This window comes from Nyctereutes procyonoides, unplaced genomic scaffold, assembly GCF_905146905.1.
Source record: "Nyctereutes procyonoides isolate TBG_1078 unplaced genomic scaffold, NYPRO_anot_genome, whole genome shotgun sequence".
NCBI classification, from domain to species: Eukaryota; Metazoa; Chordata; class Mammalia; order Carnivora; family Canidae; genus Nyctereutes; species Nyctereutes procyonoides.
In genome coordinates, this window is record NW_026575048.1 from 7,866,815 (window position 1) to 7,879,936 (window position 13,122).

The window sequence follows — 13,122 nt, forward strand, 5'->3', positions numbered from 1 at the left end:
TCTAACTATCTAGTTAAATTACTAAACTGGAATAACAATTCCTTTTATTTGATAGAACATTTATAGAATGCTGAAAACAAACATATGTGAAAGCAATATAAAAACATGGGTGGTGGGCAGGGGACTGGGGGGTTGGTGAGGGGGATAAAGGATCCTCATCTGAAAACCAGAAATCCCCTCGACAACAGATTTTTAATTGTTTGGATCAAATCAGCAAATTAGCTCAAAGCAAATGCTCATTCCAGCAATGCTGTCAAATGTTACATATATATAAAAACATATTTAATGTATTATTAGAAAGAGGCTGCTAAGGTACTCCTTCTTCTATACTTATGTCACTCTTCAAATCTTCATTTATTCCAGGAACAAATCAGATTGTGAAAGTTTCCTAATTTCATTAGAAAAGCAATCCATAAAACACTAAGGGTCAGCCAATTACTATATACTACAATATTACTAGTCCTTGACTCATACTGTGACAAGAGTTTTAAAAAATTCTTTAAAGCAAAGCTATGAACAGAAACTAAAAGATGTTTGTCAGCTGACAGAAAATAGTTAAATATTTATTTATTTAAAAAAAAATTCTTGGGATCCCTGGGTGGCGCAGCGGTTTGGCGCCTGCCTTTGGCCCAGGGCGCGATCCTGGAGACCCGGGATTGAATCCCACATTGGGCTCCCGGTGCATGGAGCCTGCTTCTCCCTCTGCCTGTGTCTCTGTCTCTCTCTCTCTCTCTGTAGCTATCATAAATAAATTAAAAAAAATTTTAAAAAAAATTCTTTTCTTGAGAGAAGAGTGCAAGTTGAGGAGGGGAGGACAGAAGGAGAGGGAACCTTAAGCATGCTCCATACCTAGCACAGAGCCTGACATGGGGCTCAATCTCATGACACTGAGATCATAACCTGAGCTGAAATCAAGAGTCGGATGCTTAACCAGCTGAGATTAACAGGCGCCATTTTTAATCTTTTATATATGAATTAAATAAACAAATAAAAACAAACCTAGAACGACAATACCATTCAAATACACAAAATGTCACACATGATAGGTATAATTCTCTGAACACAAGAAACATGTTTATTCACTTTACTTTTGCTGATTCTTTATGCAACAGTACTTCCCTCTCTGTGCTTCTATAGCACTTACCACAATCTAATATTAAAATTAGTTATATACATGTCTGCTTCAAAAGCTCCTTAAGGCAGAGTATAAATTTTCATTTGTGGGGCTGCCTTGTGGTTGGCAAAATGCTGAATATCCAATTCAACAAATTCAACAAAATTATAGCTATGTCTATGTGAGAACTATAAAATTTTTAATAAATAAAGACTATTTTGCCTAGATGTTTTAGTTAATGAGGCCTGAGTTTGATTTAAACTACTGGGATAGGACACTTAACTGGCTCAAAACACAAGAGTTAGGAACCACCAGCTTGTAGCCTTTGACTTGATTTATACAACAAACATTAAGAGGCAATAGTTGTATTCATGCCAAACATCTACCTCATACTTTTAAAATTCATTAGCCTAATATTACAAAGTACTACAATAAAGCGCTGTTACTTTAGAAAAGCTGGTTTCCACTGATCTTTCTCCTCAGGATGTCTCTTTCTGAATGATTCTATTATAATCTCCCTCAGCATCTCTGTACACTCTCCTTTGTTCCTTCTCTATTCAATATGGATGGATAAACAGCCAGATATAGGAGCTATTCATTACCACGTTGTACAGAGTACTGCTTAAAAGCATGGATTTAGATGTCAACAAAACTGCGAAAATCCTAGCTATTTATGAACTATGGGGCCACTAACTTAACCTAAGTTTCAGAACTTCATCTATGTAAGAATCTCATAGAACTGTTGCAAAGATAAAATGAGACTATGAATATAAATACTTAACACACAGAATATACTCAATGAAAATGTTATCTAATACCACTATAGGTAAATGGAACTTAGTTCATACTATCATGAACCTTTACATGTGTTTCACCTACATCACCAGTTTGAGTACATAACAAAAAAAAAAAAAAAAACTGTTCCTATTCTCTAGATGCCTCCTCCCACCCCCACCCATCTCTCTATATATATAACACCAAAAAAGGGCCAAAGAGTTAACAGGGTTTTATCTCAACTAAGAGAATTCTGAGTGATTTCCATGTTCTTATTATTTGCCTATTTGTATTTTCTATAGCAAATTATGTACTTCTTAAAAAAAAATTCTTTTCAGTAGATGAAACATCCCTAAATCTAATAGCTAGAGACAAGACATGCTTGGAAAATCCTAAAATGGACCTAGATCTCATAGAACATTTGTGGACAAAAAACTTTCAAAAATTCTTCTAGCCCAAATTCCCCATTTGAGATTTTCAATTTCGTTTTTAATATCAAAAATTACAATAGATTATCTTTATAAGAAAATCCAGCTTGATGGACAACAGTAGTTAGTGTGTGCTGCTAAGGTTTTCACTACTACACATGCCTGCTTGTGGCAGCCAAGACTGAATGAAGGAATACAGGAATTACAATAACACAGAGGGAAGAAGATAATTCTTGCAACTCAGAAATAACTTTGTAACCAGAGAAAAGCCTGTTTTACTCCAAAAAAGGAACTAAAAATTTGACTTGACATGACAAGTGTTGGTAAATCATTTCCCCTATACTCTTTCCTTCTAGTTGATTCTACTTTAGAAGCTCAGATTAAACCAATTAAATTAAAAGCAAGCCAGTAGGGGAGAGGGGAGCCAAGACCCTCATCTCATACCTGCCTTAAGTCCTGTCACAGAGTCTGTATCTCTTTAGCACACTGGATCCCAGGAAGCATCTGAGCCCAGGGATCATGAGAGATCATAATCAATTCACTTCAACAAAAACTTCCTATGTTTCAGGTTCTGCATTGTACAGGATATAAAAAGACACGAAAAATCCAACCACAGATATGATCTAGCTGCATACACATATCACTTACCAATGTCTACAGTTGGACTGACAAATCACTACATGGTGAGGGCTCTCCCTTTCTCGTGGCTCCTAAACTATGTACTTGACTAAAGATAATCTCCACAGATTTGGTAAACTATTTTCAGATAAGTAGCTACAAGCCTCTGATGGGAATGCCAAAAGTATTCGAAAGACATGGTTCCAGAGCACCTAGTGGCCAGTTAAGCAGCTACCTTAGGCTCTGGGATCAAGCCCTGTGTCTGGCTCCCTGCTCAACAGGGAGCCTGCTTCTCCCTCTCCCCACCACTCCTTTTGCTTGTGCTCAGTCCCTGTCAAATAAATAAATAAATATCTTTATTTAAAAAAAAAAAAAAGACATGGTTCCTACTCTCAAAAAATTCACAACATAAAAGGATCCAAAGAAATATACACAGAAAGAAACTACAGTACAAAGCATAATATGGTAAATTACATAAAATTATAAATTAAAAAATGCTGATGAAAGATCACACACAGATAAAGGGTAGGAAAGAAAGTAACAGGAAAAAGTTTTCTTTTAAAACAAACACAGAGGGCGGCCCGGTGGCTCAGCAGTTTAGCGCTGCCTTCAGCCCAGGACCTGATCCTGGAGACCTGGGATCAAGTCCCACGTCAGGCTTCCTACATGGAGCCTGCTTCTCCCACTGCCTGTGTCTCTGCCTCTCTCTCTCTCTCTCTCTGTGTGTGTGTCTCTCATGAATAAATAAAAATTTTTTAAAAAATAAAAATAAAACAAACAGAGAGAGAAAGTGAAACGTGATTGAAGAAACAGACAATAAAACAAAGAGCATGCTCTGAAATGAGTAGCCTGCTCAGAATGAACAGCATAACAAAAAATAACGATAAAAGATAAAATTTGGAAAAAAAAAAAAAGATAATATTGGTGACATCTTAAAAAAGGACCCAGAAGGCCAGGATGAAGAGGTCATGCTTCATTCAGTAGTTAAGGGAGCCACGAATTGCAAACGAGATACAATAAATATATTTTGAAAAGTTCAAACTGGCAGCAGTTTGTATTAGCAGATAGATCTGTATTTCCTAACCTTTATATATTATTATATAAGAAGGGAAATAAGAAAAACACAAAACATGTTAGAAAAGCCCCTAATTGATTCTACTATATACCCACACTCAAAATGAGAGTAGGATAGGAGGGATACATGAAAATACAAGAATATGAAGTATGGGGAAAACAGTCAAACAGTAATGTGGGTCCACCTGAGCCTGGATAGCATGAATTACAGATTTAATAAGCATGGTCTTGATGGTTTCTTCAATAGCACTTGCCATTCCAAACTCAACAATCCAATGATGAAAATATTGTCAGCAGAAATGGAAAACAAAGTAAGATACAAAGGAGATGCTCATACCTGACTGGGAAGGAAAGAGTATCTTGGATAACAGCAGCAACAGTGAAAGCCCCCCCCCCCCACCAAAAAAAAGAGTGGAGAACTGTTCTGAGCAGGACTTAACTGGAAAGTTAAATTTAAGAAATGACCAAAAGAGAATAAGGATTCCTAATTTTTTGGCTCGAACAACAGGGTTGATAGTGGAGCCATTTATTAAGATGTGTTGTATCTTTGTGGATAAGTTAGAGAGAGAATCAAGCATTCTAATTTCAAATGTTTTAGATACGACACATCTTAATGGAGATGTCAAATAAGCCATCATGGATATGAGTTGAGAGAGCAAACTAGAAAATTCTGAGTAGCAGCTATGAATCTGAACCTTGACATCATATAGATTACATTTAAAGCCACAGCAATAGTAGAGTGACTTAGGAGAGAACAGAGATTAAATAAACAAGAGACTAGGCTATGATATTTAGAAGTCAGATGGAGAATGAACCACTAAGGAAACTATGAAGAACCAGTAACATAGGAAAGAATAGTGTTTCAAGAAAGAAGAATTGAATACTAGTATACTAGTAGGAGGCTGAGTAAGAAGAGAGTGAAACCCTATGCAGCCAATAAGGTTACATACAAAGTCTGTATTTACTGGCACAGAAAAATGACTATGACCATACAACAAAAAAAAATCAACAGCCGAATCCTCACCTTAGGTTCAAATCTCAGTTCAACCACTTAGAAGTTAGAACTTTGGCAGGTTCTTCATTCTATCTGAACCTCCCCGTATGTCAAATGAGCATGAATAGTAACAACATCCTATCTAAACAAAACATCTACTATACAAAAGTTGCTTAGAAGCCTGCTGGGAGGGGCACCTGGGTGGCTCAGCAGTTAAGCATCTGCTTTCGGCTCAGGGCATGATCCCGGGGTCCTGGGATTAAGTCCCGCATCAGGCTCCCTCTGCCTATGTCTCTGCTTCTCTCTCTCTCTCTCTCTCTCAAGAATAAATAAATAAAATCTTTTTTAAAAAATTAAGTTAAAAAAAAATGAAGCCTGCCTGGAATATTGTAATTGCTATAAAGTGTGTATTATTATTTAGCGTTACATCAAAACAACCACAAATTACAAAACCACATATATAATATGATCCCTTAATACACAGAAGATAACCATATGCTATGCATATCTTTAGAAGAAACAGAAGTCAGAAAGCTATACATCGAAGTAATAAAAACAGTTCTCTCTCCGTAGTGGGACAAGCAGGAATTTTAAAAAGTATCATGATCGCTTACTTTCTTATTCTACTATGAACATATCTGTTGTATAAATAAAAGAATTTTTAATGGAGAATAATTGGCATTGATGCAATTTTTATAACTCAATAGAGAAATGTTTTAACTTCCTAGAATGAAAACAATTACAATAAAATATATATATATCCACTGAAAATAATTTGGCCCTAGATTTGTTAACAGTTCCCAAATGTTTACAATAATCAAAGCACTAAAGGGATACCAAAAGACTAGTTATCTTTATGTTTGAAAATGAAATAAAGAAAGACATGATAAAAGGAGATTTTCACATTTTATTCTACCCAATTCTAAGCAACTTAGACCTTTTAGAGCGAGAATGCATTCAAATATTAATTTACATACTTTTACATAAAACTACCACTAGGAAAAATACGAGCACTTTTTTTTTTTTTTTAAGCAGGTTCCATGCCCAATGTGAAGCTCAACTCAGGGGCTGAACTCATGAACCTGACATCAAGACCTGAGCTAAGATCGAGTCAGATGCCTAACTGACTAAGCCACCCAAGAGTCCCAATGAATGCTTCAGTTAAGAAAAATGAGAAGGTAACATCACAAAACCAGCTAAAGATAAGGTCCCCAATTCCAATATAAGAAGATACAACTTCAAAATCAAAAATGCTAAAAATAATTCCACTACAAACCATGAAATCTTGTTTTATACATCTCCTCCAAATAAAGAATCATAATTAGGTAATTCCTAACAAATATGCACCATGCTTAAGAAAGTTAACTTAGAACTCTATTTTTAGAACCTAGACCACAATTTCTTTTTGAAACTATAACAGTGGCCAGCTCAAAATAAAAGCTCCATGAATGCAGGTGCTTTGTCTGAGTAGTTTACCTATACAGTGTATTGTCAGTGCTTATAATGGTACCAGACGTTAAATAAACATTTGCTGGGGCACCTGGGTGGCTCAGCTGGTTAAGTGTCTGCCTTCAGCACTGGCCATGATCCCAGAGTTCTGGGATCAAGCCCTGAGTTGGGCTTTCTGCTCAGCATGGAATCTGCTTCTCCCTCTCCTTCTGCCCCTGCCCCCTCTAATAAATTTTAAGAACCTTTTTAAAAAACTGCTGCCCACTGCTGATCCACATCAGGACTGTAGGGGTGCCTGTAGCTGGGGTCTTCAGCAGTAGGGTCCCCTCCCTGCATTACTGAGCAAGTCTCTGAGGTCAAAACCCATCCCTTTGCAAGGTTTCAGCTTCACAGCATCTCTCTTGCTGGTAAGAGCAGACATTTTGTTTTAAAGAAGTGGCCTAGTGGTTAGAGAGGAAGCCAAGTAGCATCTATGGCTGGACACCCCCCCCCCCGAGGTTAGTAGTGTCAGGGACTCTCAGTGTCATTTTGGAGGTCTTGTGGGGGAAGTCAGGCCCTGACGGTAGAGGTGGGGAGCAGACCTGCTTTTCAGGACCCTAGAGGGCATCTGTTGTGGGAGGAATTCTTTTAATGGCCACCAAACAGGAGTAGCTGGGGTGAGGTGGTATCCACCTGGTGGCTGCAGTGGATCAGGGAGTACAGGGCAGTTCCTGGCCCCCTCGGGTGCAAGAGGGCTGAGTTGTGTATCCTTCTGCTGTCCCCGTCTCTCCCCACAGCCTAGCTGGTGTGGGGTTTGGGAGTCCAGAGTGGTTGGGCAGGGGGATGGTCTTTAGCAACGAGAGAAAGAGAGGACAGTCGGAAGGATCCTCAGCAAGGATGACGGGAAAGAGACCTGCCTGCAGCATGTCCCAGGTGCCTGCATGGTCGGAGTAGCCCCAAGGGTTTGTGTGGTGTGGTTTTGCCTAGAATGAAGTAAAACCAGGTGGGCAAACCTCCAGAGTCACACACACACCAAAAAAAAAAAAAAAAAAAAAAAAAAAAAAAAAAAAAATTAACCAAGGGAATATTAAAGAACAATATATATTCTATTAACAGATATGAAGACTAAATAGCTACCTTAAGAAGACATTTGTAAAGCTAGAATTTGTAACTTTCTTTTCAAAGAGGATTATTTATGTCCAAGGTAAGTGAATAACCATAAACAAAGTAAGCACGCATATCTATTCAAAAAGTAACCTCACTAAAAAAGTTCATCCCAACATATATACACAATTATGGAATGAACGTGTGCTATGTCCAACCCCAACCCCACTATATTTTAAAACCCTAACCTCCAGTACCTCAGAATGTGACTGTATCTGGAGACTGGGACATTAAAGAGGTGATTAAATTAACATGAGGTTATTAGGGTGGGTCCTAATCCAATCTGACTGGTGTCCCTCTAATAACAGGCTATTGGGACACAGAGCGACACATCAGGCACATGTAAGCACAAAGAAAGAACACAACAGAAGGTGGCTTTCCACAAGCCAAAGAGAGAGGTCTCAGGAGAAACCAAACCCGCCAACACCTTGATGTCAAGCTTGTAGCCTCCAGAACTGAGAAAATAAATTTCTGTTCGTTAAGCCACAGTTGGTGGTATCTTGTTATGGAAGCTCTAGTGAACCAACACATACAAATACATATAAAAATTAGAGCAAGACTTATGATTATTTAAAATTAAAACATATTAAATTCATAAATGCATAGAAACTGACAAAAGTGACAACAGATAATATTTACTTAATACTTACAATGTGCCAGGTCCCAGTATCACACATCCATAGCTTAATTTAATTCTCACAAAAATCTTAAGTTCTATTATTAGTGCTACTATAAGATAAGGAAATTAAAGCTTTGATGATAGGAAATCTACATACTATAGAATGGAAACAAAAGTAGTTAACTTTGACTATTCTTCCAAAGTACTGCTCTTAATATACTGTACTGAACAATATTATTTTCCATAAAAATGAGATGTGATAAATAATCCAAAAAGAGTAGAATCCAAAAACAATAGTGGGTATCAAATCATCTACATCACAGACTTTTCATGCGTGATATAAAAACATACATATACATCACCTCTGTAGAGAGAGGAAAAAAGACAATAAGCTAAACAAATTTTGCCCATAGAATTATAAAACTTTACAATGTGTAAGAAAAAGCCTTTTTCAGGTGAGGAAATCTGTTCGAATAAACTAAATGATTTGACACTTTCCTGACTCATGACATCACATGCTATTCCCTCAGTTTTTTACTCTTGCCCTACCCCTCTTCATGTGGCTACCTTGTTTGTCCTCTATATAACTCCACTGTCATCTTCTCACAGAGAGATACACACACCTGAATTAAGCACATCCCTCCATTTTCCTTCTCATAGTATCCAGATCTTTCCATCATTGTATTTATCATAATTTGAAAATATTGCACTTTAAAGTAAAATTATTTTCTCCTCCACAAAGCTACCTCTTGCAGAGAGATCAAAACTATGCTCTTGCATCTTTAGAGGCTAGCACAGCTTCTGAAACATAACAGATCCTGATTAAATATTCACTGATGGATGGATAACTGTTACCATCTACTAAGCCCTTATTATATTCCAAGAACTGTTCCAAATTTAAATACATTTAATTATCCCAGTAACCCAATGGGGTATAAGTGTTATCATCATTATCATTTAACAGATAAGAAACTGAGGCATAGAGTGATTAAGTAACTTGTCTGCACTGACAGCTAGTCAGAGTTAGAATTCAACCGTAAGTACTCGGACTCTTAACTCTTAAATAGTATGGTATGGCTACTGTGACATACCAAAGTTATTTACAACAAGAATTTTCTTTTTGAAACTGACTGGCGGGCCGGGCCTTCTGTGGTAATGTGTTTTTAACTTGGCCCAAAAAGTATTTCACAAGGAAAGACAAATTTGCATCTACTATTGTAAAATTTTCTTCAGATGACTAGAAAAACATAATCATAAAGATATGCCAAATGTAGAACACTGCCCTCATAACTGTCAAACTCATTTATCTACAACATACAAAGCAACTTTAATAAAAGACTATGGAAGAAGAACTTGGACTTTTGCTTTTCAGTCTCATCCTTTTACAAAGTCTCCGCCAAAGGTAACAGAACCGAGAGCTAAAGCCAAAACAAACATGTTCCAAGTTCTTGGGTCAGGTCATCAGATTAATGGAATGTTAAAATATTTTTCATTTTTAAAAACATGTGACTTTGTTTCTGCATGTTTTGTGGACAAAACAAAATTTGGGATGGAAAATTAACAACAAAAATAAAAGCCTTTTCTTTTCTTGAATTTACTGAAGTTGAATGATCAAATTCACCTAACACAGAACAATGACTCTGCCATAAAAACATGACAAGCTAAGATCTGTCATATTTCCTACCAAAAACAGAACTCCAGGGGCAGCCCCGGTGGCTCAGCGGTTTGGCACCGCCTTCAGCATGGGGTGTGATCCTGGAGACCCAGGATCAAGTTCCACATCAGGCTCCCTGCATAGAGCCTGCTTCTCTCTCTGCCTGTGTCTCTGCCTCTCTCTCTCTCTGTCATGAATAAATAAATAAAATCTTAAAAAAAAAAAAAAACATAACTCCAAATTTGAGTATCTTTATCTACACTACATCCTGAGTATGAAAAAACAATGTATTGTTGTATGAATCTATGTATCAAATAGGCAATAGTAACAATAGTTAACAAATAGGGAACACTACACCTAGATTTATTTAATTCACTTAACCCCCTACAAGAATCCCATTACATAGATATTATCATCTGTATTCTATAGTTTGTAACTCAGGGATATTGAGAATCTTGTCTATACTCACCATGATCTTTGAATTAGACTATGGCAGATGTAGGATTCAACCATTTTTTATTTTCCCTATCTTACAGGGCTTTCCACAACTCAACAGTCACAAAATCTAATCTCTGACTCTCTTCCCATGGGTAGTCTACTAGCCAAAGCTTCACCAGTGTCACTGACTCAAAACAAAACAAAACAAACAAACAAAATCAAAAGTAGCCCACTCCTCATATCTATTGCATATTAACTTCTCAGTTCCTTCTGCCACACCTCAGATGGCACAGTTTCAAGTCCCTGAGCATTTCATCCCTCAAGTACCTTCTATCAATCTGCCCTTCAAAATAGAGCATCCAGAATGAATAAAATGTAGTAAAGAGGCACCTGGGTGGCTCAGTGGTTGAGTGTCTACCTTTGGCTCAGGTCATGATCCTAGAGTTTCAGGAGAGTCCTGCATCAAGCTCCCCATGGGGAACCTGCCACTCTCTCTCTCTCTGTCTCTCATGAATAAATAAATAAAACTTAAAAAAAAAAAAAAGATGCAGTATGGCCCAGTCATCTCAAAATCAAAAAAATCTTTATCAAAGCAATCCAAACCTTTTTTACTGTTTTGGACAGCCAAATCACCAATGAGTCTTGCTTGGTTTACATTCAAAGAAAATTGTTCTTTAATTGTAATAAATACAATAATTACTGTTAAGGAATCGATTTCTTGAGTTCTACACAGCTAAGTACAGGTCTTTATTCTGGTTAAATTTCACTTCTTCTATCTGGCCCAATGACCTTCTCAATTGATGATTTCTGGATTTCGGCTTATTATCTGAAATCATTTTTTTTTTAATCTGAAATCATCCTCATACTTCAGTTTTAACTCATTTGCAAAATTATTCAGCATGTCACCATTGCCTCCATACAATAAATGCCTCATTAAAGATGCTGACTAGGAGAAGACAGAACACTAAAACCTGTCCCTGCGGACCTCTGTCCAAGGTACCATTTATGCCTTCATCAGCCTCCTTAGAATACAGCTATTAAATTAGTTATAAAGCCACCTACCCATATCCTTATTCACTGACGTTTTTCCAAGTTCTCTTCAAGTACATCAGACTTTTTCAAATATCTGATTGATATATATCACACCTATTACACTACCCTGATCTACAAGTTCAATAAACCTATCAAAGAAAAAAGAAATGAAAGAGAAGACAAAAACAAGTTAGTCTGTCATGACTTGTTCCCAGAGAAGCCATGCTGACAACAGTGAGCACTGCTTTTCTCAAGCTCCATCAAAAAGAGTAGAACACCAAAGAGTGAAAAGCAGAATCTTGGGATCCCTGGATGGATCAGTGGTTTAGTGCCTGCCTTCGGCCCGGGGCATGATCCTGAAGTCCTGGGATTGAGTCCCACATTGGGCTCCCTGCTTGGAGCCTGCTTCTCCCTCTGCCTGTGTCTCTGCCCCTCTTTTTCTCTGTGTCTCTCATGAATAAATAAATAAAATCTTTAAAGAAAAAAAAAGCAGAATCTAAACCCATTATTTAACCAAATAAAATAATTTGTAAAAACAAAAGCAGCGGAGTTTCATACTCAAGTGATGGAGTTCCTCATTAATATATAAGTGAAATATTTATATTTCCAGTTGGTACCACTTTTTCCTGCAAAGATAAATTTCATATTAAAATGTCTTTGTTAGGTTTCTAATATATCTAAATTAGTCTCAGTTAATTAAGCAGAAATGTTATTGATCTTAACACATTAAATAAAAACACAATAGGTCTTGTGGAATATTAACTGCTAAGCAGGTCATGTGTGAAACCAAGTTGGCCTAATATATTCTAAACCTCAGTGTTTCAGAGTTGGAAGAGATACAGTGTTTATAGCTTGCAAGTACCTCCTTTCAAAAATAAAGACACTCAGCTTCTCTAAGATGGAATGACTTGACCAAGACAAAACTAATTCTGGGATGGCTGAGCAGAAAAATAAGATCTACCCAGAGGCTTCTGATAATATTTCACAAAACCCTGTATTCAAAAAAAAAAACAGAACAAAACAATACTTTCTTACCAGCTGCACCTCACCAAAAGCACCTCTTCCAATAACTTTTACAACATCATAGTCTTCTGCCTTCATCTGTAGACCTCTGATTTTTTTCACAATTTTCTCATCTGCAATAAAAAAAGATCGTATTTATAAGCAATATTTTTAAATAATCACTATATTTGTAAACAGATTCTTAAAGAAACTAAGTTTAGTTTTTAGCTAAATCTGTCAGTTTTCAAAGGTTGTTTAAAAATCTAACATACATAATAACTCTACATCAAAGAACCAAAACTCTATGGTTTTTTAACACATATAAAACAAAAAATACTGACTACCAAAAAGCAGCATGTAAGCTACTCCATTTCTGACTCTGTTGCTTGGCAGGATAACAGGTAAACAGTGATGACCTGTGCAGTCTTAGAGTATATTCTAAATCATGGCAGAGAGCTGCTGTGAAATTACTTGCAAGGCTAATTTTAATAATAAATTTTTAATTGCCTACTTCCTTGCATAGTAATCACATATTGTAGATATGGTAACTACAGACAAAATTGTTTAATTATTTTAAAAAATTGTTTAATTATGAAAATAGCCCAGTCTCTGACAATTCCAACTTAAAAGGTTTACTGTGTTGATATAAATTACATATTAAATTATTTTGAGAATTTATTCTTAGAATTCAACTTCATTTACATCTTCAATGCAACATCAATACTGGCAAATATTGTTATTGCATATATGACAATAATGGTCATCACATTATCTTTCATTAGC

The 13,122-nt window shown here is 36.6% G+C and overlaps 1 protein-coding gene across 4 annotated transcripts in view; it reads right to left on the bottom strand.

Annotated features, from left to right (window-relative positions):
- ROCK2 (Rho associated coiled-coil containing protein kinase 2) overlaps window positions 1-13,122 on the bottom strand; it is a 144,120-nt gene that overhangs the window by 68,031 nt on the left and 62,967 nt on the right. For all 4 annotated transcript variants that reach the window (XR_008664714.1, XM_055327197.1, XM_055327198.1 and 1 more), the window contains exon 3: window positions 12,373-12,473. Coding sequence is in view for 3 of the 4 variants with exons in the window: in XM_055327197.1 (XP_055183172.1) it covers window positions 12,373-12,473 (101 nt within the window). In the remaining variant the exon portion in view is untranslated. The remainder of the gene's footprint in view (window positions 1-12,372; window positions 12,474-13,122) is intronic.